Consider the following 26,015-nt stretch of genomic DNA (forward strand, 5'->3'; position numbering starts at 1 on the left):
GTCTCTTGTGTCCTTATGCAGATTTCAGAAGAAAATGTACCTGTCGTGCTGACACCAAGTAAAACTGGTGGTACAATACATTGGCTTGAGTTCCAAATTTCAAATGCCTGCGCACAGAAAGGATTTTCAGATGATTATATATGACAACTGCCAAACAGACCAGCAAATTCACACGATGTATCTGCCGTAAGTATCTCAAATAACTGTATATTACTTTTATATATAAGTACAGTGTGATTACTTATACTATGCATGTTGATCAGTTCAACTTCTGAATTCAATCTTTTCGTCAACTTGAACTGACTAGTGCTTATCCTGGAATTTGTTCCTAGTACATACACCTACCATTTGAATCATTGCCAAGCTCAGAAATGTAGAGTTACTGCAACCATGAGCCTGTACTTCTTAGTAAGATGAATCACCTCATTAGCAAACTCTATGCTATATACAACTCATCCGATCGACAGGGCGGCCTTATTTCTTCAGAATCAATACAAAGCACATCATAACCCGCTAGCATTCGATGCTACCGAGTGGTTAGTTGACCGGCTATGGAATCTATGGATGACCGTGTCAGGCGAAAACTGCACGTCATCCATGAGCAAGTGCGCATCCTCTTTCTGAGACGCCTTCTTTTTCATGCTCTTAGCCCGACAGTCTCCGTCCCTGACGCAAGTCAGGATCTCCACCACCTCCTTGATCGACGGCCTCAGATCCCTCTCCATCTGCAGGCACTGGAAGGCCACCTCGGCCACTAGGTCAATCGTTCTCTTTGTTTCGGGGTCGGTGTCGTAGCCGAGCTCCGGATCAACCAACTGAACAACTTCATGGTTCTGAATCCTGTTGAGAGCCATGTTAGCCAGGTTGATCTCACTGTGGCTTCTGCTCATGTCCACAGCAGGCTTTGAGGATATCAGCTCCACCAGCACGACACCGAAGCTGTAGACATCGCTCTTGTCGGTCAGCTTGTAGCACTGGTGGTACACGGGGTCAACATAGCCCGGTGTGCCCTGTGGAACAGTTGAGACATGGGTGACCTCGAGCGGGAACAGGCGCGACAACCCGAAGTCTGCAACTTTGACATGAAAGCTGTTGTCCAGCAATATGTTGGTTGTCTTCACATCACGATGTATGATCTCCACCGCATGGAGGTAGGCCAGTGCTTCAGCCGTTTCTATAGCAATATTCAGCCTTAGAGGCCATGTGAGGCCTCGTTCGGCCGCACTGGATCCATGAAGATGGTCCGCGACCGTCCCATTTGCGACGAACTCGTACACCAGGAGAAGGTCACGGCTCATTCGCGACGTGCAGCCATATAGGATGACAAGGTTCTGATGGAGCAGGCGTGACAGGATGTCTACCTCGTTCAGGAACTGCTCAACCCGTCTGTAGTTGTTCTTGTAAAGGCGTTTCACCGCAACTACTCTCCCATCCTTGAGTTTGCCTGAATGACAAAAATGCCGAAGTTGTCATTGCCAAGTGAATTAAGGGCAAGATAATTTTATTAGAGAATACAGTTGAGAACAGAGCTCCTAGCATCTGCAATTTACGTATAAGATTGACAGGCAACGATTTTCTGAAAACATGTGTTTTACCTTTATAAACAGTTCCAAAGCCACCATCACCAAGCTCCCTTGAAGCACTAAATCCATCAGTGGCCACTTCGAGTTCCTCGAAAGTGAAGATATGAGGTGAACCACCCATCTCAAGGTCTTTACTATATGACGTCATTGAAGATCCACTTCGCATGAACTCATTTGAAGCTACAGCTTGTTTGCTCTTCTTTCGTTGGTATAAGGCAAACAAGACAAATGCCAAGAACGCAGCAAAACCGGCTACCGCTCCAACTGTTCACAACAATATAAGACATTAGCAACATGAAGCAAACAAACGATCTGATTAATTGTTCGTCATGACATTTCACCCCCATATTCTCCATACTATGGTACAATTTGGAGCAAGGAAATAACCGAAGGAATGGATGGGCCGAGCAGCTTGACAGTTGATTACACTCACCTATTATGAACGTTATACTTGTCTTTCCACTGTCCCCTGCATAACAAGTGTCTGTAAATGTTTTTGCAGTTCATGAAGTAATAAACAAGAAGTGTAGTAGTCACTTGACAAATGAGAAGAACTTTATTCATGCCGAATCGGTATTGCATTGCTAACTTTGGCAGCTTTTATGTAAAGTCGAACCCCCTTTTGTGACTGGTTAATTAGGAAAATCCAGCAACAGTTAAATTTCAGACTCTCAATTGATGGTGGCAACGTATCCTACTCCCTCCGTTCCTAAATATAAGTCTTCTTAGAGATTTCAATGCGGACTACATACGAAGCAAAATGAGTGAGCGTACACTCTAAACTATGTCTATATACATCTGTATCTAAGTATCCACTGAAACTAACCGCAGTGCCCAATTCAACTTTACACCCCTAATTCCACAACAAACAGTTGCAATAGCATTGACTTCCACATGTTTTAAATACAGACCAGGGCACAGAAAAGTAAGAGCATCGGTCGGCGATTACGGGAAATAGTCTATTTGGGACAAAAACAGGAACACGTTACCGTCGGCACGGCATCATTGTTGAATAGCGTTTTTGACTAGGAATCAATCAACGACTAACTACATCACTAACTACTAAAAACAAAACAATAATCTGCAGGAGCTCCAAGAAACCAAGCAAGCACTCAAGAGTTGAAAGAACAACAATATCCATGTCCAATCAGCATTCGATACTCCTTCAAGCAACAGCGACCGAAAACGCAGAAAATCTACTCTTGACAGCAATTCTATTTCAGATGCAGTATCAAATTGCTACCTACGTCAGCATTTTTGGAGTCACTGAATCGGTCACTACTCACTAGCAGTTGAAGTTTTGAGGGGATTAGCTTGATCAAAGAACTAGTGATTGACTAGGCAAAATCATGGTGGCGCTGTCAGTTAATTTTCGTCAACTCACCGCACTTCTCAGGGTACACGTCGCCGGAGCAATGGCAGGAAAACCCGGTGCCGTCGTTGGCATACCTGCACTGTCCGCCGCTTGCCTCGCACTTGGGGCAATCGTCCGACGGCACTGTCCACTCAAGCAGGAACCCTTGGCTCATGCTTGGGATGTAACCGTCACCATCCTGAAAACCAAGAACCGGCACGACAGAGAGACAGCAGGCCGGCGGGAGATCGGCCAGTTCACGGTGGCTGCCATACTCCCCGCCAAGGCGGTAGAAGGACTCGTTGGCGCAACCCGTCCGGTTGAATCCCGGCGGTGTCGCCTCCTTGGTGCAGTTGTCGAGTACGAGCAGCTCCCTGTTCTTCTTGCTGATGACGAACGGACCCAGCCCAATACCAACAGAGATGTTGAACCACCACGGCGGACAGCCGTCGTCGAGCGGGAGGTTGTTGTCGACGGCGATGAAGGAGGAGTTCTCGGGGAAGACTTGGACAACCTGGTAGCCCCCGAACATGGACCGGCTGAGGAGAGCCTGGCTTCCGTTGCAGTTGAGCTGGAAGGACGGGGACCCGCACGGCGTCTGGCCTTTCTCCTCCAGCCAGAACGGGTAGGTCACGTTCAGCTCGCCGCATTTCTTGGGCGAGCAGGCGGCGGCGGCCGGCTCCGGCAGCCGGAGAAAGGAAGCGGCGAGCAGGAGCAGGAGGGAAAGCAGCTGGAGCGGCGGCATGGGTTGGAGTAGTTGGGGATGGAAAGCGGAGCGGCTGACTGACCGGAGCGGGCCAGATGGCTAGTTAACAAGGAGGAGCAACGGGACAGAACGGAGGGTGGGATGTCCGACTTGGGGAAGAAGGAGGGTGGCCAGAGCGGCTTGACCGGTCAGAGTCAACGCTCTATTTCGTTTGGAAATTCTTTTCGCGGATGCTGCGGCGGCGGCGTGGAGCGGCCGCCATGCCGCCATGGCCCGCCACGACGATGCCGATGGCTTGCCAACCCGATACAAAATGATCAATTTTGCATGGTCTGGCAGATGAGGAATCTGAGGCTAGATTGTTTGGTTCCTAGGAACCCGATACAAAATGATCAATTTCACGAGTGAACCGGTGACATGTATGCACGGACTAGTAAACCCCATGCGTGCTGGTCAATGCAAGCAAACGTATGTGCACCTACGACAACACTAGTGTGTCTTACTATAAATAAAATGTAAAAATATACCTATTGACACCAAATGGCACCAAAATTTATGCTATGATCAGACATTGTCCATCACTGTGGGTACTGGTACCAAGCTAGGCTTCAGGGTTCAGAGTTCAAACTAGGCTGATCCAGTCGTACGTCCGCCCTACGCTACTCCTAGGACTACCAATTCATGAGCACCCAGTGCTACTAGTATAAGACTGTACCCACGTGTACTCTTTGTTTACAGACAAGAGCACAAAGCACCCGGGCTCTGAACTGAAAGCGATAAAACATCTACCTCTCTACTTACATGGGCAGACACACGGATACTGCAAAGATAGCACAGGTAAAAAGATAGCAGCAGTTTTTTTTTTAGTGAAAACCAGGTGTCATGTTTAGGTAAACAGCCAAAATTTGACACGAAAAAAGGATAGAAGACACGCGTGGGCTTCGGCAAGGTGACCCTCTCTCCCCGTTTTTGTTCCTTTTTGTGCAGGGCCGGCCTTGGGCCATGGCGGCGAGTGCGACGGCCTAGGGCCCAGCCCGAGCAGGGGCCCATACCCTCTGCAATTATGTTTTTTTTGTTTGTGTATAGATAGAAAATAGCGAGCAAGTCACGCACACGCACGAACGGAACAAGTCACGCACGAAGAGCAAGTCAACTATCTCTAAGACTAGCCACAATGGGTAGTAACATAGACTAGTAACATGCCGATGTTACTAGTCTATGTCACTACCTCTATAGTGGAGAGTAACATATGTGTGGTAACATGCAACACTTCATTTATTAGGCTATAGACACGTCTTACCTTGATATGTGTGATGTTACTCATACTACTAGTAACTAGCTATGTTACTACTTTCTCTCTTTCTTCATTTATTGCTTGCCACATCAACTATTTTATCTAGATATGTGTAATGTTACTATCTATGTTACTCCTACTGTGGGTAGTCTAAATCCTTTCCTTCCTTCGCTCTCTCTCGAAAACACGCCGCCATCTCATCGTCTCCCTCCTGTTCTCATCTTCCCCAAATCCAATTAATTGTCCCGGGTTCCTAAGAGGCTAGGACCCCAGCTTCCCAAGCTCTAATCAATTGATTTTCCGTTGTACCACAATCCAATGGATTTCTTTGCACCTTATAAATACCTAATGGCCCCGGCGAACGGATCCATGGAGACGAGCCGGCCAGCGGCGACACATCAAGTGCCGAACACGGAGCCGCGGAGAGCAGCAGCCCGCAGCCCTGGTCAGGGTCCGGTCGTCCGAGGGCAGGCCCTGGAGACGTGGAGTTCAATCCAGGTAGTTCCTTCTAATTTTTTTGGATCTCATTTTTTACCCTTGGCTATTTGTTTCTTTTTGAGGAATTGATGTAATGATGTTTGACCTGCTTCTGCTTGACTGCTCACTTGTTGTACGACATTGCAGTCAGATAGATTTTCCCAGCTGTGATATTTCAGGTGAAAGACAAACGGCTCCTAATATTTGCTGACCCAGGTTTGTGGTTGGACTTCTAGAGTTGGAGTTGTAGTTTCTGTCGAACTGGATCAAGAATTGAGAACAATGTTAAGACTTCAGAGTTGTTGGAGCGTGTATCCTAATCCTGTAATCATATGATATATCCAAGGACCGTGGTGTATTAAGATGATATTTGCTAATAAAATTTACAATTGCTTTATAATGACTTTTCACTGTACATATTAGGTGTGAAAGTATTTTCTTTTGTCCATTATATAGTGTAAGGGCCTATTTCCTCGGTTCGCACAAGGGCCTCTGGAATAACAGGGCCGGCCCTGTTTTTGTGGATGACGGGCTCTCGGCGTTGTTGAAGGATGGAGAAGATAGCAGCAGTTTTTTTCTTAGTGAAAACCAGGTGTCATGTTTAGGTAAACAGCCAAAATTTGACACGAAAAAAAGGATAGAAGACACGCGTGGGCTTCGGCAAGGTGACCCTCTCTCCCCGTTTTTGTTCCTTTTTGTGGCTAACGGGCTCTTGGCGTTGTTGAAGGATGGAGAAGATAGGGGCGACTTTACCCCGCTAAAGGTGTGCAGTGGTGTCTCCCACTTGTTGTTTGCGGACGACACGCTTTTATTTTTCAAAGCAGAGGAGGAACAAGCAATGAAGGTGCATGAGCTACTCAACACGTATGAGAAAGCAACGGGGCAGTGTATTAATCCGGCCAAGTGCAGCGTACTGTTTGGTAAATCTTATACCGAGAACAATCAAGAGAAGGTTCGTGCGATGCTGCATGTCAGCCTAATCACTTTTGAGGAAAAGTATTTGGGCCTGCCTACCCCGGAGGGGCGCATGTCTCGGGGGAAATTTCAGAATTTGCAGTCGAGGCTTCTCAAGCGGATCATTGCATGGGGAGATACGTTGTCACTGGCTGGTAAGGAGATTATGATCAAGGCTGTTGCACAGGCGATCCCAACATATATTATGGGGGTTTTTAAACTCCCAATATCAGTGTGCGATGACCTCAACAGGATGGTGCGGAACTTCTGGTGGGGTTCGTCTGAGGGAAAAAGGAAAACACATTGAACGGCTTGGCTGAATATTCTTGCACATAAAATGAAGGGCGGCTTGGGGTTTAGAGACTTCCGTCTCTTTAACCAAGCCTTATTGGCACGGCAGGCGTGGCGACTTCTTTCTAACCCTAACAGTTTATGTGTGCAGGTCCTCAAAGCCAGATATTATCCAGACAGTCGACTTGAGGACACTGTCTGCTCGGGGAACGCCTCTCCCACGTGGCAGGCCATTCAGTACGGCCTCGAGCTCCTCGAGAAGGGGATTCTATGGCGCGTCGGCGATGGCCGGAATATACGCATATGGCGTGACCGTTGGCTCCCAACGAAACCGACGGGGTAGCCGATCACGCGGCACGGGACTTGCCGTCTTCGGCGGGTCTCAGAGCTCCTGGACGAGTCCGACGCCTGGCGTACGAACGTGCTGCGACAGTATTTTCTCCCGGCGGATGTCGCGACCATCACCAGCATTCGCACGTCACCCCGCATCACCGACGACGTCATCGCATGGGCCCCGAAGAAGAACGGCATCTTCACCGTTCGCTCTGCATATCGCCTTGCCATGGACGAGCGCGAGCGTCCATTGGCGACCGCAACGAGCATGGCACCGGATGGTTATCGCGCCATCTGGAAGATCATATGCGGGTGCCCTGCTCCCCCAAAGGTACGAGTCTTTACATGGAGGCTGGTTTCCAACTCGCTCGCTACTTGGGCAAATAAATTCTCTCGACACCTCGAACTCTCTGATGTGTGTCCCCTTTGTGGTGTGGAACGAGAGGATGGTTTCCACGCTATGTGCACGTGCCCCCTGGCGAAAGAGTTGTGGCGTGCTATGGCGCGTGACTGGCCCATACCCAAGGTGGAGGACGTCATGCACACCGGCCCAGAATGGTTGTTCTCACTTTTGGAGCCGCTATCTGATACTACACGTATGATTGTCCTCATGACAATGTGGCGTGTGTGGTATGTGCGGAATGAAATAACTCATGGCAAGTCCCCACCCCCAACGGAAGCATCACGTAGATTTTTACAAGGCTACATCAATTCCTTGTTATGCATCCACCAATGGCCCCAAGGTAACATGGAGAAAGGGAAGATGGTGGTTCAGGTTGATGCTTTGGCGCCACCACAACATGTACAGCAGAAGGCCGAAGTGGGGTGGGTGTTACCTCCAGCCGGCTGGACAAAATTGAATGTTGATGGTAGCTATGTACCAGCAACAGGAGCAGCTGGAGGAGGCATGGTCATGCGGTCAGACCGGGGAGGCATAATTTTCACTGCTTGTAGGGAATTTCGCACATGTGATAATACCCTGGAAGCCGAGTTGGCTACATGTAGGGAGGGGCTCGAATTGGCCCTACACCGGTCTGACTTGCCCATTATTATTGAGATGGATAGTGTGAAGCTATGAATATGCTGAACGCTTCGAGAAGGGACCGCTCGAGGCACCGTGTGCTAGTTGAGGAGATCAAGAGGATGAAGGATGCTGAAGCTAGGGAGATCTCTATTACTTCTATTAGTCGTTCGCAAAATAAAGTTAGCCACGCTCTTGCAGAGTATGGCAGGAGTACCCCCGTACTGCGGTATGGCTGGGCTCGAGTATGCGTGACATTGTAGACTTGGTTATGGCTGATTTGCCTCCTTGAGTAATAGAAATCTTCCTTTTCCCCGCAAAAAAAAAGAAAAAAAGGATAGAAGAAAGATAAGACAGGCAAACAGAAAACAGAGGCGCGAGTACTCTGCTTTGCAAAACAGAGACTAACAGCAATCTAGCCGCTGAAATAACAGCCACAGATAAGGAGAAAAACCAAATGTAAATATTATTTACACTTGGCAGGTTACTGTTTTTTTAGGGAATGACACGGTTACTGGTTACCGTATCCAATAGAAAAGAAGGTTCTATAGCATGATCGTTCACTGGGTTGTTATTTTCTTTTTCTGTTTTTGCAAGGGAGAATTCCAGTTCAAAGCTAGAGCACACACATTTTATTCAGATTGTTTCAGGGAAAAGTTTTATTTAGATAGATATGTGGTTTAGATTTTCAAGTGTTTGCACAATCTTTTTTAGTCAGAGGCATTGGAAGATCACAGCCAAGGTTCATAACACGGTCCGCGGGCTACCCAAACCGGACTTCGTCGTTGCGGGAAATTCGTATTCATCACTCGTTGCGACAGATTGTCGCTGAATCACATGGTACCAAGTGTGATGGGGCGGTACCAACTTCAGCGTGAGACCATAGCGCGTTGTACCGACTATCCATCGCATAAAGCGATGAATAGGAACACCTACCATTTTGGTCCAACGCACTGCAATTCAGCCAAAAGTTTCAAAAAAAATATTTAAAGATAGGGCAGCCCATACGTCCATATGTCTAAAAGTCTAATTCCGACTGAGCTCTCACTGGACTGAACAGGTGAATATACGCTATTTTGGCCATAGTGCAGACTTCAGAAGCTCAGAGTTCAGACTAACTATGCAAAAGCCACTTGTTGTGTACCACTTTCACTGGTGTTAATAAACATCTAACTACACTTATTTAATTAAAATGGCCATATTTATTTAAATAAATAAGTGTATCATATTTTTATGAATATAAAAGAATGCATTAGTGGGCTGCACAAGTGGCAGGCCCGCCAGCCAGAATTGGCTCAAAATATAATTAAGAAAACACTAACGAGTAAAGGACCAATTCTCAAAAAAGAAACTAACGAGCAAAGCAGGCCGAAATTGCCCCAAAAATATAAAAGGCCCACTAGTCCGAGTTTCATAAAGTCATTTTGCTACTGGGCTGTCTGAGGATGCATGAGTGAACATGTCCACGTGTCGTGATTAGGCCGAAGTTCTGTCCGAAGACTTTGTTTTGAACCATACCCCAGTTCAACATGTTAATGAATGTCTAATGACGTACAACCTCCGCTTCTTAGCCTATCAAAACGACTTATATTTTGAAGCATAAGAGGTAATACTACCTACTGAGAGCACTAAGTACTAACATGATTGATTGCTTGGTTCGATTAGGGAAATCCAAGCAAATTAGGCACTCCACATCCTAGCTTAGCTACGAACTTGAAAAAAGTTAACTGATGGGTGAACTTACGCGGAAGAGGAGGAGGTTCATCGTCCCAGGTCAAGAGAAAGCCATCGCTAATGAGCCGCTCATAATCGCTCGCATTCGCCTCACCTGAGGACCCCATCACCGGCAGTATGATAGTATTGCAACCCACATAGCCCCCATAGTCGCTCGACTCATTGTACTCCCTTCGTTTTTATTTAGTCCGCATATTAGCTTTGGTCAAAGTCAAGCTTTATAAACTTTGATCAAGTTTATAAACAAAAATATTAAATTATACAATAACAAATCAATAGTGGATTTAATATTGAATGTACTTTCACATCATATAGATTTGTTACTGTAAATGTTTATATTTTTTTTATAAACTTGGTCAAACTTTACGAAGTTTGACTTCAGTCAACTCTAATATGCAGAGTAAATAAAAACGGAGGGAGTAACGTCCTCCCGCGCGGACAAGCACCCTGATCTCTTTCCCGCACTCTGCGGTTGTCTGCACCAGCTCTCCGTCCCCGCGTGTGGCAGCCGCCGCTGCGGCCTCCGTGCAATTGTACAAGATGAGGTTCAGGCTGCCCGGGTCGACCCTAAACGGGTGGCCCAGTTTGACGGAGGTGTTCAACATCGGTACTTGGCAGCTGCCGGAGGCTGGCAGTATTTGCATTTTCCCTTCATCAACGACATGCAGCCTGTCTTCCTCGTAGGAGATGTTGACGATTGCAAAGCCAAAACTGAAGGGTATAGAGCTCCGCAGAACCGGAGAACTGCGGTTGAAGCAAGTAACCTCGAAGTCTGGGGGGCACATGATCTTCCCGTCTCTATGTCAGTGAGCCAGAACGGGTGGGAGATGGTGACGTTGCCGCATTTGGCCGAGCAGCCTTCCCCTTGAGGCTCCTCGGCCGCGTCGAGCAGCAGGGGCAGCCACCAAACCCAGGCGAAGGCAAGGAACCAGCAGCAGCTGGGAGCCATCGGGGAAGAAGATTTCGAAAGATTGAGCGCCAAAGAGGATGACTGGATCGGTGCGGTGGTCTTGGGCTATGGGGACATAGACTAGACGGAAGAGAGAATAGCGTGGTCGAAGCTCCAACCATATATGCAACCGATTGGCCGGAACATTTGACTGGAAAATTCGGCCTAGCGATCATCCTCCACGAAATCCCCCAGTTGACCGCTGGACTGGTAAGCCATGGCTTAATATAACGACTTTGACGGGGTAAGCCATGACCATGGCCTTTGTGAGCCCGTGATGTGACTGGAACCGGGATGTTTGGCCCGATTATTTTGGTCCCGGCTACTTTGCGCTCTTGTCTGCTAGCAAGCTATAGATTCTAATCTCGGTACAGCCTTCATACTTGGCATGTAATTAACGGTATCCAACACACACACACACAAAACAGTCCCTCCGTCCGGAAATACTTGTCATCAAAATGGATAAAAGGAGATGTATCTAGATGTATTTTAGTTCTACATACATCTCTTTTTATCCATTTTGATGACAAGTATTTTCGGACGGAGGGAGTAGTAACAAACACACGCACAAAAAAAAACCCTCTAACCCACACTTGCACATTTCTATATGTACAAATCACGCCTTTTTTATTGTAACGTTAGCCACTGTGTTGTGCAACTTGCCCAGGGTAGAAAAAAGTAACTTCTTAATTAGCTAACTTAGGAATAGCAAATTCATGGAATGGACTGGGTCTTTTTATCGAAATGAATTACAACGGATTTTGTAGGATTTTAGTTTTTTTAATGAATATGTTGATTTTAGTATTTATAATTCTTTCTATAAAACATATTACCTCCATCACAAATTACTTGTCTAACACTAAAACATGTTCACAAATTACTTATCTAGACAAATGTAAGACAGGTAGTTCGGGATGAAGGGAGTATTTGAATCTTGGGGTTAGAATTCCAAGAAAAATTTCCACCAGCCACCTTGTGCCTAATTCCAGAGAAAATTCCTGTTGAGTTATCTTGTTAAGTTTTTTTTTTTTCATCGAAAAAGGAAGTTAAACCACCCCGTCGGACTTTGCATCACATCTTGAAAGAAAATTATATGTCTGCATGGTGTTGGATTTTTTTTACTTTTATTATTTATTTTCTTTTTCACTTCCTTTTTCCTGTTTTAGAGAATACTTTGATATTTATTATTTTAGTTTTTTCTTTAATTATGGGCTAAGAGAATGATTGCATTTGCCGATGAACATTTCTCTTAAAATCATAAATATTTTCTCAAATATATGAATATTTGTTCTGAAATACACAAACACCTCTTTTGAGTAACATAATTAATTAATAGTCACAAACATTTAAAATTAATATGAAAATAATTTATATATGAAATAAAATATTTTCAATTTTTTTGTGATTCTACCAAGCAGTTGCACTGCTATTTTTTCATTTAATGTACGCAAGAATCTCCCCAGACCGTACCAACAAATCTAGATATTAGACGGAACAATTTTTGACCTATACTAAAGAGATTTCTAAAGTATCGTTCCATTAAAGTGGTTTCTGGTAATATTCTTTATTTTTCAATATAAAGGCATTTTTCTAAAACAATCATGTACGGTGAACATCCGCGCGATTATGCACGATGAACCTCAGCTTTATGCTCGGTTAGTGAGTGACATGCCTGATTGCTTAGTTCGATACAGAAAGCCTAGAAAATTATGCACCGCACTAGCTAGGAACTTGATTAAAAGATGATTTGGCGGGTGAACTTACCCGGAGTGGGATCCCATGTCAAGAGAAAGCCATCGTCAATGAGCTGCTCGTAGTCGCTCGCGTTCGTCCCACCCGACGACGAGCCCAGCATCGGCGTGACCACAGCGTCGCAGCCCTCCAAAGCGTAGCGGCCGTAGTTCCCGGTCACGTCGTAACGCACTCCCGTGCGGACAAACATCTTGCTCTTGTTCCCACACCTCAGGCTCATCTGCACCAGCTCTCTGTCCCGGCGTGCCACAGCCGCCGCTGCGGCCTCCTCCGTGCAGTTGTACAAGATGAGGTTCAGGCCAACAGGGTCGATCATAAACGGTCGGGCCAGTTTGATGGAGGCGTTTAATATCGTTACTTGGCAGCTGTTGGAGGCTTGCAGTAATTCCAGATGGCCTCGATCAACGACGCGCAGACTGTTTTCCTCATAAGAGATATCGATGATTGCAAAGCCAGAGCTCCCGGGTATAGAGCTCCGTAGACCTGGAAATCTGTTGTCATGGCAAGCGACCTCGAAGTCTTGGGAACCACACGATCTTGGCGCCTCCTCGTCAGAGAGCCAGAAAGGGTCGGAAATGGTGATGTTGCTGCACCTCTTGGCCGAGCAGTCTCCCCCTTGGTCCTCGGTCGCCGCGGCGGCGAGCATCAGTGGTAGCCACAGGGCCCGGAAGAACCAGCAGCTTGCAGACATCGGAGCAGCAGATTTGGAAAGATTGCAATGAACAACAAAGGGGGTGAATGGATCGGTTGTCCTGGGCAATGGGAGATAGGCTACAAGTAATAGAGAATAGAGTGGTCCAAGCTGGAACCATATATGGGGACGACGGCAAGCGAGCGGAGTTCTATTGGCCGGAATATTTGACTGGAAATTTGGGCCAAGAGATCATCCTCCACGTATACTAGTAGTAAGCAATGACTAGTAAAATTTTAGACTAATACCCCTTTGACGCAGTAAGCCATGACCATGACCTCCATGAGCCCGTGATGTGACAGGAGCCAGGATGCTTAGCCTTGGTACTCTTGTTTGCTAACTATAAGGAGTAGATTCTGATCTTTGTACAACCTTCCCACTTGGCAGGTAACAGTATCCAATTCAAAAAAGCCGTCTAACCTTCTGTTTCACGTTTCTACATCTAGGCATCACATTTCCTTTTTCAACCTTGCATTTATGATGTGTGACTTGGCCAGCGTCAGAAAAGCAATTTCACACCCAACTTTGTAATAGCAAATCCGTAGATTCAAATGAATTACAAGAGAGGCAGGATTCTAGTCTTCAGAATTCTTTCTATACAACACGTTCTGTACAACCAGTTCAACTTGTTAAACAAACTTCTAGCAATGCGCAATAGTTTCCCAGCGACAGTACTCTGCCTTGGAAGGGAGAAAGGAGACTGCTGTAACTAGCGCAAGGCTAATATGCCGCCATCGTGCCGCAAAGATATCCAGAGAAAATCTAACTCAAACAAGCACGTCCGGCAGCACGTGTCAATTTGACCAGTATATATAGGCTATGGTGAAGTACGTCGACCCACATCTTGGGAAAGCAAGAGGTAGGAAATTAGTGACATCCACCTGATTAGAAATTAGTATAAGAAATTCATAGGAGATGTCCATGATCGCAAAGCCCCTGAATCCAGACCTGCGGAGAACTGGAGTGTCGTTGAAGCAGGTGACCTCAAAATCCTAGGGACCACACGATCCCTTTGGCAGTGGGGCGGTGGGAAGATGTACAACAGGATATGGTGGCTGAAGAAGGATATATGTGGACGAATCCTATATATGGTCTGAACAAAGCTATCATCATCATCCACGAATTTCCTCAACCACCCCTTGGACTTGTAGGCCATGGTTACTGAATTTCTAATTCTAATCCCATTGACGGGTAAACCATCAACATGACCTCTGTGTGCCCGTGATGTGACATGAACCTGGATGCTTATAGGCTGTTTGTTTTCGTACCGGCTACTTCATGCTTTTGTCAGCTATCTAAATACAAGATCCCTTTGACTCCTTATCGAGAAAATTTTAGATACTGTACCCGATTCCAATATCTGTACAGCATTCAGACTTTCAGTAGCCTACAAAAAGAGGTTCTTGGGTTGCGCATGTTAAAGAATTCTGCTTCAGTACACCTTCTCTTAATTGAATCGGTGGCTGATGTTAAAGAATACCCCTTCAGCTAAGAGGGCATGATGGTCATATTCAAAATTAATCATCCATCGATCGTTGTACCCACTCTTAGTCCAGACCGAAATTATTGTCAACCAAACATACATATTCACGTACTTTGTCTTTCAAGTACGTCATGTTCGTGGATTCTTGGATCAGGATAGGTGTGTAAAGATCACATTTTTCAGGGAAAAGAAAAACGATTCTCCATCTCAGTCGAGGTCATGCACGGAGCGCACCTGTTATGGGCCGGCAGCGTCGCAGCCTTCCCAGAGTTGAGGGGAGTAAACTGAGGGTGCGTCTTACGGTGTTGTTACAGGACGCACAGATTAGCGGCGAGTAACTTCGCTGGAGTTGGGTGGAGCATAGAGATCAATGGTGCCTGACAACAACACTACAGTATGCGGGAGGTTGGTTGCCAGCGAGCACGAGAACAAAACGAGATGAGATGGAGAAGGGGAGACAGTGGCATGTTGCATCTCAACAAGATTGGCTGACGTCCAGGGTGAATGAAAAACTAAGGGCCAAAAAAATACCCCAAAAACCCCAGTTTCAAGCCATGTTTTCAGCTCTAGGTTGCTTAAACAGAAAACAAATTAAAATGCAAAATGCTGCATTTTTTCAATCCTATATTCCAACCAGCCGCGGTGATCATTATTACCAATAATCAATATGACTGGGCTTGAGTTAGGCTGTAATACGAGTGATATTATCGGTTGTTCGAGTTGAAGGACCCCGTTTCTGTGGATCCCGTGGTTTGAACTTGAAAAGAAGATGTCATTGTCTTGTTTTTTTAATTTGACCTTCACGTCAAATTGTAAAATTATATGGAAAGAAAAAAGTACTAAATGTCTAAATCGGTTTCCATATTTATGTTTGAAAGGGGGAAGCACTATCATTCATCAAACAGTGGCACCTAGCAAGAAATATTGAGATTTGGAAGAGCTGAGATGCAATTTTTTTCTTGGCGAAAACATCGTAGGGTCTTTTTGATTCAAATCACTTACGATGGATTTTGTTTTCATATTAATCCTTTTCACTTACCTTTTTTCATATGAATCATTTTATTTGTTTCGCCTTTTACTTTTGATTTGTTTTGTTATTTTAATTTTCACTTTTTAGTTCCATTTTTTTCAAAATGTACTGTCTTTTCATATTTATTTTTATACTTTTGTGATACCTTTTTGTCAACATGAATATTTGTTCTGAAATACATGAACATCTCTTTTGACATACTTGACCATTTTTCTTATAGCTATGACGAGTAGTTACTTTCAAATATATGGAATTTTATTAATTACTATAAAAAGTAGGCTTGCGTGTGAAACGAATTATCTTTGCATACACATTCAAGATTCAACATATTCTCTTGATGTATTAAAACGACTTTTTATAAGTCATTGCATTAATTATGACAGTATTTTTTTTTATATAGAAGTATACCACATAGGCGCTCTAACGAGTATTGCTAAAAAAACCTAACGAGTATTACCGAAATTACCCCAGAAAAATAAATATAGGCCCACCAGTCCGATTTTCATAAAGCCTTTTTGCCACTGGGCTGTCTATGGACCGTAGTGCAGACTTGAGAAGTTCAGAGTTCAGACTAGGCAGGACTTGAGAAGTTCAGAGTTCAGAGGGAATTGGTCTTGGCCCTAGAAGCCACTTGTTCTTCTGTACCACACCCCAGTTCGACTTGTTAACGAGAGCTTCTAACGATGCACACGGCTACGTCACAACCGAAGTTTCTGGCACGTCACGTTCTACGCAATAGGGGCACTGCACGTCCTAGCTTAGCTAGGAACTTGACTAAAAGATGATTCGGCGGGTGAACTTACCTGCAGGTACAGGTGTAGGCGGAGGTTGCGGCGGATCCCATGTCAAGCGGAAGCCATCTTTGATGAGCTGCTCGTAGTCGGTCGCGTTGGTGAACGTCTCGCCCGACGACGAGCGCCGCATCGGGAGGACGATAGCATTGCAGCCCTCCAAAGCATAGGCAGAGTAGTTCCCGGTGGCGTCGTAACGCACCCCCGCGCCAACAAACGCGTTGCTCGCGTTCACGCACCTCATCGTGGTCGCGTGCACCAGCCCTCTGTCCCGACGCGCCGCCGCCGCCGCCGCCGTGCAGTTATAGAAGATGAGGTTGAGGTTGATGGGGTCGATCCTGAACGGCCGGCCCAGTTTGACGGAGGTGTTCCAGGTCGGCAGGCAGCTACTGGAGGCGTCGTGCAATAGTTCCAGCTTGCCCAGATCAACGGCGTGTAAGCTCCGTTCCTTGTACGAGATGTTGGAGATTGAAAAGCCGGGGATGAAGGGCACAAAGCTCCGTAGAACTGGATAACTGCTGTTAACGCATGTCAGCTCGAAGTCCGGGGGTCCAGGCGAACCGCATGATCTTCCCGTCGCCCAATCAGTGAGCCAAAACGGGTCGGAGACGGCGACGTCGCCGCACATGGCCGAGCAGCCTACGCTTTGCTGCTCCTGAGCTGCCACGAGCACCAGCGGCAGCCACCAAACCCAGGCGAAGGCGAGGAACCAGCAGCAGCTGGGAACCATCGGAGAAGAAGATATGCAAAGAGAGCAGTACCCAAGGGGGTTATGGTGGTCGGCTACAGGCAAGAGTGGAAATACCATGGTCGAAGCATGACATGAACCATATAAGGGAACGGCAAGCAAGTGGAGTACTATTAGCCGGAACATTTGACTGGAAAGTTTCGCCTAGCGATCGTCCTCCACGAAATTCCCCAATTGACCCCTCGGACTGGAAAGCCTTGAACCTTAAAACCTGAGGCCTTGAGAGTAAGCCATGACCATGACCTGAGAGAGCCCGTGATGTGACTTTGAACCAGGATGCTTATTATGTACGCTGGTTCTGTCGGTTCTGGGTACTTCATGCTCTTGTCGCTTATATATTGCTATTAGATTCCAATCTTTCTACGACATTCACACTTGATAGGTAACTATCTGTAGAAATGAAGATCCTTACAATGATTGGCTATTGGGGTTGTGTATTTTAGATTTTCATTCCAATTTTCCTTTCTTTGCAGGTGAGACATCCGTTGAAACCTAGAGTTCACGGGTTTTATTTTGCAGAGTTCTAAATAGTGTCCGAAATGTAGCTTAAAAGCATCAAATCCATCTTCAGATTGATTTTTGACAACATCTTTTTAAACTTGTCAAGAAAAATACTTTTTTCTATAAAAAATCAAGGTCGCTTTCCCAACTACTTTCAATGCAACGATCCTCAAATAAAACTCAAACATGACGTTTGGATATAAGTATGAGCGAGGATGCGGGTTGCTGTATTTGCCTGGGCTTACGAAAACTAGTGGGCTAAGACCCAAAACAAGGTTTGCACGGTTGGGGTTTCTCGTTTCTGATGGATTTCGTTTTCTCCTGGTTTTAACGTGCTTTTTTATTTCAGATTTTCCTTATTTTACATCCTTTTATTTTATTTTATACTTAATTTCCTCTTTTACTTATTTTTCTTTGGTTCATTAAAAATTATGTATACTTTTAAAACATATGAACACAATATTTTGTATACGTGAAAAAGTAAAATACGCAATGAACATTTTATTTAACATATACAATTTGAAAATAATCCATGGACTTTCTACACAATAATATAACTGTTTGTATGAATGGACATTTCTTTCATTCCCTGCAATCTATTGTTTATTTTTTTAAACTGATATTTGGGCAATATTTGTTTAGAGCAAAATTTTGATAGTATTTGTAAATAAAATCTTATTAAGAAAAATACTTTTTTTGCAAAAAAAAGGCTAGCATGGGTTGTGCCAACGGCCGGCCCAAATAACAAGACGTGTGCATTTGTCCACCTATATGGGCCAACCAACCGTAATTCAACCATCAAAAAGGTGGAAAAATTGGATATAGACCCATTTGCATGTATGTCTGAAGCTGAAAGTGTGATTGGTTTCTTACAGATTGCTGGAGAAAACTCTACACGTGTCAATTTTGCTAGTACTCGCTCCGTTTTTCTTTACTCCGTATATTAGGTTTGATTTAAGTCAAACTTCATAATGTTTGATTAAGTTTATCAAAAACAATCTAAACTTTTACAATAACAAATATATATAGTATGAAATATATTGAATGCTGGTTCTAATAGTATTGATTTGGTATTGTGGATGTTAATAATTTTTTGTATAAATTTGATCAAAGTTTGCAAAGTTTGACTCAAGACAAAACTAATATGCGAAGTAAATAAAAACAAAAGGGAATATAGGCTGGCCTATGGTAAAGTCAACCCAAATCTTTGGCAGGAAGGAGCAAGTGCGGTGCTTGCCGACACCGGAGAACATCCGCAACACGATCAACTTCAACCTTATCCTCGGTTAGTGATTAACACAATCAACAAGTTACTTAGGCACTCCACGTCCTAGATTAGCTACGAACTTGATTAAAAGATGATTGGCCGGTGAACTTACATGTAGGGGGTGGATCCCATGTCAGGAGGAAGCCATCGCTGATGAGCTGCTCGAAGTGGCTCCCGTTGGCCCCGTCCGACGAGCCCATCACCGGCACGATGATAGCATCACAGCCCTCCAAGGAATAGCTGCCGTAGTTCCCCGTCTCATCAAAACGCACTCCCGCGCGAACAAACACGTTGCTCGAGTTCACGCATCTCACCTCCACCAGCGCCACGCTCTTCATGCACTTGTAGAAGATGAGGTTCAGGTTGGCGGGGTTGACCTTAAACGGCAGTGCCAGCTTACTGGAGGTGTTCCAACTCGGGAAATTGCAGCGGCTGTTGGAGACATTGAAGTCTTCCTCTTTGCGTACATCAACAACACGCAGATTGCGGTCCTTGTACGAGATGTCCATGATTGCAAAGCCGCTGTATCCAGTGAATCCAGAGCTCCGAAGAAATGGAATGGTGTCATTTGAGCAACCGACCTGGAAGTCCAAGGGACCGCACGATCTTCCTGCCTCCCTGTCGGCGATCCAAAACGGGCGGGAAATGGTGAGGTTGCCGCACTTCCTGGCGGAGTTCGAGCAGCCTTCCCCTTGCTGATCCTCAGCCCTGGCGGCCGTCAGTGGCAGCCCCCATACTACCCAGACGAACACCAAGAACCAGCAGCTGGCAGTAGCCATATGAACAGAAAAATTTGGCCGTGGGATTGTGGGGACGATGTACTGTATGAGAGGATATCGTGGTTGAAGAAGGATATATGTGGACGAATGCTATGGTCAGAACAGATGGCTGGAAAGGTGGGGCAAAGCTATCATCATCCACGAACTCTCTCAACCACCACTTGGACTTGTAGGCCATGGTTTCTGAATTTCTAATTGTTACCACATTGACGGGTAAGCCATCAACATGACCTCTGTGTGCCCGTGACGTGACATGAGCCTGGATGCTTATAGGCTGTTTGTTGCATACCGGCTACCTCATGCTTTTGTCAGCTATCTATAAATACAAGATCCCCTTTAACCTTTATCGAGAATTTTTTTGATACTGTACCAATCTAATCTGTGTACAGCATTCATACTTTCAGTAGCCGATCAAAAGGAAGATCATTTATTGGATTATTGGGTTGCGCATGTTAAAGAATTCTGCTTCAGTACACCACCTCTTAATTGAATCAATGGCTGATATTAAAGACTATCAGCTAAGAGGGCATGATGGTCATATCCAAAATTAATCATCCATTAATAGTTGTACCCACTCTTAGTCCAGACCGAAATTATCGGCGACCAAACATACATATTCACATACTTTGTCTTTCAAGTGCGCCTTGTTCGTGGATTCTTGGATCAGGATAGCTCTGTAAAGATCACATTTTTCAGGGAAAAGAAAAAGGATTCTCCGTCTCAGGCGAGGTCATGCACGGAGTGCACCTGTTATGGGCTGGCAGCGTCCCAGCCTTCCCAGAGTTGAGGGGAGTAAACCGAGGGTGCGTCTCATTGTGGTGTTACGGGACGCACAGATTAGCGGCGAGTAACCTCGCTGGAGTTGGGTGGAGCATAGAGATCAATGGTGCCTGACAGAAGCACTACAGTATGCGGGAGGTCGCTCGTCAGCGAGCACGAGAACAAAACGAGATGAGATGGAGAAGGGGAGACAGTAGCATGTTGCATCTCAACAAGTGGCGCAGCCAAGATTGGCCCAAAATACCCGATTTTCAGCTCTAGGTTGCTTAAACAAAAAAAAGAAGCAAAATGCCGTTTTTTTTCAATGCTATATATATTCCAACCAGCCACGATGATCATTGTACCAATAACCAATATCACCGGGCTTGAGTTGGGCTGTAATACGAGGGATATTATCGATTGTTCGAGTTGAAGGACCCGTTTCCGTGGATCCTGTGGTTTGAACTTGGAAAGAAGATGTCATTGACTTGTTTTTCTTTTATTCATCTTACCTTCACGTGAAATTGTAAATTATATAGAAACAAAGATTAGTAAATGTCTAAATCGTTTTCCATATTTATGTTGGAACTTGGAAATGGGGAGGCACTAATAAGAATTAAATATCACCAACAGAGGCATCTAGCAAGAAATATTGAGATTTGGTAGAGCTGAGATGGCAGTTTTGTGGGATGGCCGGATGGGGGAGTACCTCCGTGAAGCGGCAGAGCTGGGCCGCTGGGGCGGAAGAACGAAGGGACCGGGGTGGCTTGCTCCTGGCCTCATGCGGTCCTGCTTCGTGGCAAAGGCCGCCTTACCGGGGTCGACGCCTCGCCGAACATGGCCCGTGGCCAAGGAGAAGGGGATCAAAGGGGAGCACGACTGCACAAGCACGACGGCGGGCGGCGGCGGCCTGGCCGGCAGGGTAGGGTTCGTCCAAGGAGCTGTTCGTTTGAGCTTCTCCTCGATCGCTAGCTGCTGGTATTGGGCCAGCCTTCTCAGACCTAAGGCCCATCTAGAGGGTTAAGAGTGGGCTGTGCCCCAGGCCTATCTTTAAAAAAAGATATAGCTAGAAATGTTTCTGACGGCCCAAGCCATTGCCTAGGCTGCCTGGGGCCCAGCTTAGCGGCGGTGGTATTCATTGGCAGGCAACAGTATTGTCTAAATTGCCTAAAAAAACAGTATTGTCTAAAAAAAAAGCTCTTCCACAGCAACGACAGCGAGCCCCATTGGCTCCCTCTCCTCCAACAAAAGGTCGGCGCCCCATCTCCTCTGCAGTCCATGGCGGCGGCGTGGCTCTCCTACACGCCAGCACGGCGATAGCTTTCCTCCGCCTCGGCCGCTCGACGCTGGTCTAGTGGGATAAGCGTCGACAGCTGAGGTTAAAGCCAGGCGCAATTTCCTCTCTTTCCTCCTCCTAGGGGGAGATAGGTCGGCATATCCCGTATTCCCGTGTTGGTTTGTATATCTAACGTGGTGGGAATACTATGATTGGGCCAACACAACGTAATCTTAATTGACGGCTAATTAGTATGACTACAAAAAACCCTAACAAAAATACTAAAAAATCTGACGTTAGATTTTTTAAGCATGGTAAATCAAATGTTCTATGAGAAATTACGTGTCACGAACAAGGCAAATCCTGGCAAAAAAACTGAACATGGGCGGATTTGCCATGCTTGCTGAAGAGAATTATCAGGATCGCGACACGTGATTTGCCATAGAAAGGTTTTGTTTTGCAATGGTTAAAAATCCGACAACAGATTTGTAGTGCGGTCCAAACTAATTAGTAGGAAAATAAAAAATATATACTTTTTTTTAAAATAACTCCACGCAAATTTCTTTCTTGATAGTGGAGAAGTCCATTTCAAACCTAGAGCTCACACATTTGTTCTGTGTTATTAGCTTTTCTAACGTGTTACTTGGGTGAGTTAGAGATAACAAATTCTCCAAGAATGTGTCTTTTAGGGCTTAAATCCTTTTATTCAAATAGGTTTTAAAAAAATTGTATAAGGGTGCAGTTTTACGTCCAGATCCTAGTGTCGCTCCCCGTACCAATCCTCCGAATTCAACCTTGCTTCATAAAAGGTGCGTGCCGCACTCACGAGGGACTGCCAGTGAGATACTGGAGGAAGGTGGGGATGACGTCAAGTCCGCATGGCCCTGCCACACACGTGCTACAATGGCAATGCTCTCAAGGGTGCTTCGATAGGCTCCACTCTCTCCCCTGAATAAGTCAGGCTCCGTTAGCCTGGGCTGAGATGGGGATAGCGAGTTGACGATCTAAATACTAATGTATTTTATTTAATAAAAAATCCTAAATATACTTTATTTGATAAAATATATTAATGATTGATAATTTTTTCACAGTAGATATTGTTCTTAAGCAATAGGCGGAAGCTAGTTGTGGTCCTTTTGTTTTATAGTAGCTATTGTTCTTAGGCAGTTAGGCTCTGGTTGTTGCACCAGATTTTTCCTGGTGTGTTGTAGTTTGTGTGCTTGTTTGTTTCAGTGTCCTTGTAAGCTCGAACATTTCGGTCATTTGGCACGATGTACCCTCTCTTGTTCTTAATATATTCTCTCCATTGACCTATCATTGCGGATCAACGAAACGTCATTGAGCCCGAAGTCCTAAAAGTATAAGTATAGGCCCAAAGGGTCGTATGTTTGAAAGTGTATTAACGACTGGGCTCTTACTGGATCACTGGACTGAACAAATGCAGCATGCCAATTTCGGCCTAGTGCCGACCTCGGAAGAAGATTCAGAGTTCAGAAGCCACTTGTTCTATACGCAGTTCCACTTGTCCAATGACGCACGTGTCTATGACACGTACCTACTGACCGTATTGGTTACATGTCAACCACAAACCGAGTCTTGCAAGTACTACACTTAATAATACTTTATTGTGTGTGCAACCAAACAACATGTAGTTATGTGAGTTGAGACAATGTAGGACACCAAACAACATGTCAAAACCGATTCCTAATGCAGGAAGTCTAGACGCGGGCGAGGAAACAAATGTACAGATGTTGATTTTTTTTTGTTTTTGCATGTTTACCCTCGGTCGGGCCCAACTAAGACATGTATTCAATGCAGGCAAAAGTTGCTACGTCAATCAAACATGTCCTTGTTGTATACTCAGTTCCACTTTAAAAATGATGCACGCGTCTACGTCCACGTAACTACTGACTGCACTGGTCACATGCAACCACAAACCGAATCTTCTGGCAAGTACTACACCTAATAATACATAGTACTTTATTACGTATGTTTCAACGTACAAAGTACACTAACTAGTGATGTCACCCCTCTGCTCCCAACGAGATCGAGTAAACCTTGGAACGAACCGCAGAAAAGTAAACCTTGGAACGGAGAGAGGAGACGACCGCACGCGTTTACCGGACAATCTCTCGTGCCGGCGCCGAGGTCAACCGAGCACAGCAATCCACCGGTCAACCGTCAATGGCGCCGCCACCAACGATGTACTACGTACTTAGCATTCTACTTAGACCGTCTGCTGCCTGAATATCTATCTATGCAAGAACACCACCAGATCGAAAAGCCAACGGTGAAATCTCCATGGGGCCTACGGAAGATCGGGACAGCACTGGCTAAACGCCAATATTCCACCATGCGCCGGAAATGCAACGAACGAACCAGGGAGGAAGATCGGACTAATCAAACGCGCATGTGCCGATATGGCTGACCGGTATGCAGTACAGTAGAGTAGAGGCAAGTGGCGGCGTGGGCGGAGGCGAACTCACCGGCGCATGTCGGGCCGCGAAGCTCCCCGCCGGGGCAGAGGCAGGCGAGCGCCCCGATCGCGTTCCTGTACCGGCACTGGCCCCCGCTGGCGACGCAGGCGGGGCAGTCGCCGATGCCGCCGGTGCCCGCCCAGTCCAGGAGGAACCCGGCCTTGAGCAGCCGGCTGTAGTTGGCCGCCGTGGACACCGCCGCCTCCGTCCCGAGCACAGGCAGGTACGTGTACGTGCAGTCACCCGTCCGGATCGCCGGCGGCGTGTCCCGGTCGTAGCTCCCCCCGAGGTACGCCACGATGGGTTTGTCGCAGCCGCCCGTCGCGTTCACGTAGCCGCGTCCCCGTGGCTCCGTCCCGTTCTTGCAGTCGAAGAGGAGGCAAAAGGCCATGTTGCTGGGGCTGATGTTGAACGGGCTGAGGGCCAGGCTGGACGACATGTTGAAGTCGGCGCGGCACACGCCGTCCTCCCGCGCCGAGAATCTGCTGTGAGACGCGACGAGGGAGCTGGCGCCGTAGTCGATGCCGAGGACCTGGATGGCGGAGCCACGCATGGAAGCCGAGGTGTTGCTGCTGCCGCCGCACCAGAGCTCGAAGGCCGGGTGGCCGCAGGAGGGCTCCGGCGTGGGCCGGCTGGGCGCGCCGAGCCAGAACGGGTACCTGATGGTGAAGTTCCCGCACGCCACCGGCTCGCACTCGGCGTCCACCACATGGTGAGGGAGGAGGATGAGCAGCGAGGCCAAGAACGGCAGGCTGGCCACGGCCATAGTCATCTAGAGTGGATGATGCATGTGTACTGTGTCTCTGGTTGGGATGAGAAAACAATGGAGTCTTTGGGAGGATGTAGAAGCTAGATAGGTGCATGGACGAAAGGGGAAATGCGGATGGTGTGCCTTTGTTTGACTGTTCTTTTTCTATGCCCTGGACTTTCTTTTATCCTTCATATCAACAGGAGTGGGAAACGGTGCTGCCTCTGACTTTTGTGGCCTGAGAGTGAAAAAGAAAGCTCCAGCTTGTGTGGTTCTAAAATAAGGTATATTGATTTCCGTACAAGTTAGCTATTTGAATGTTTGACCAAGATTATAGAATAAAATAACAACATTTGTAATACCTAATAGAGAAAATATGGAACTACTTTTCATATTTGATCAAATGATATAAATTTTGTATTGTGAACGTTGATATAATTTTCTAAAAACTCGGTCAAACTTGCACTCGTTTGATTTTTGAAAAAACAAATACATCTTATATGTAGAAACGGAGGAAGTATTTTTTTAGCTACACATTTTAATTTTTTGAGCTACGTATGTGGTTCTAATTTTTTGATTGTGATGTTTATGTTGTCTGCAATTAAATTATGAGGTCATTGCCATATGTGTCGGCATGCCGCATATGTGGACAACAATGACTATGTGATGTGTTATTACTAGTAAAGGGTTGGTGATGTCAGTGATAGGGGGGAGGCAGAGAAGGTCATGGATCGACCTCTTGGTTGACCTACCTTACCCCAAAAGCATCACAGCAGTAGAAATTTGGGGGCTCACAAGCTAAACACTCTAAAACTGAATGTGAGTTAACTTGGATACGTTAACCCTAAGATTATGCGTTGACCTTTGCTAGAACTACACACCATTTTTACGGATAATAACCTACAATATGATGTGGCATTGGGTGACTGGAAATTACGATGGGCCCCACACCATGAAAATCGGGATCTGGGACGGCAGCTGCGGCGGCGGGCGCGGGGGGGGGGGGGGGGGGGGGAC

At 46.1% G+C, this 26,015-nt stretch overlaps 1 protein-coding gene across 4 annotated transcripts; it reads right to left on the minus strand.

The window, feature by feature from the left end:
- Nucleotides 1-402: 402 nt before the first annotated feature.
- On the minus strand, nt 403-25,151 carry LOC123076942 (LEAF RUST 10 DISEASE-RESISTANCE LOCUS RECEPTOR-LIKE PROTEIN KINASE-like 1.2). Of its 4 annotated transcripts, none has more exons than XM_044499107.1 (4): nt 24,260-25,151; nt 2,017-2,052; nt 1,596-1,847; nt 403-1,444 (listed from the first exon to the last, which is right to left on the minus strand). In XM_044499107.1, the coding sequence occupies exons 1-4, from the start codon at nt 25,020-25,022 to the stop codon at nt 504-506; spliced, it is 1,992 nt and encodes a 663-aa protein (XP_044355042.1). In that variant the 5' UTR covers nt 25,023-25,151; the 3' UTR covers nt 403-503. The 4 variants fall into 4 exon arrangements, with proteins under 4 accessions (XP_044355042.1, XP_044355045.1, XP_044355044.1 ...); XM_044499110.1 differs by lacking the exon at nt 24,260-25,151 and adding an exon at nt 19,072-20,323; XM_044499109.1 differs by lacking the exon at nt 24,260-25,151 and adding an exon at nt 12,461-13,421.
- Nucleotides 25,152-26,015: the final 864 nt, after the last annotated feature.

Source organism: Triticum aestivum, chromosome 3D, assembly GCF_018294505.1.
Source record: "Triticum aestivum cultivar Chinese Spring chromosome 3D, IWGSC CS RefSeq v2.1, whole genome shotgun sequence".
Classification (NCBI taxonomy): Eukaryota; Viridiplantae; Streptophyta; class Magnoliopsida; order Poales; family Poaceae; genus Triticum; species Triticum aestivum.

Bases quoted from the DNA above. Each gene is read 5' to 3' on its own strand.
- LOC123076942 (XM_044499107.1), bottom strand. From the start codon at position 25,022: ATGACTATGGCCGTGGCCAGCCTGCCGTTCTTGGCCTCGCTGCTCATC. The intron at 2,053-24,259 runs GTGAGTTCGCCT...CTTGTTATGCAG, and splicing joins TCGCGGCCCGACATGCGCCG to GGGACAGTGGAAAGACAAGT. The intron at 1,848-2,016 runs GTGAGTGTAATC...TGTTGTGAACAG, and splicing joins AAGTATAACGTTCATAATAG to TTGGAGCGGTAGCCGGTTTT.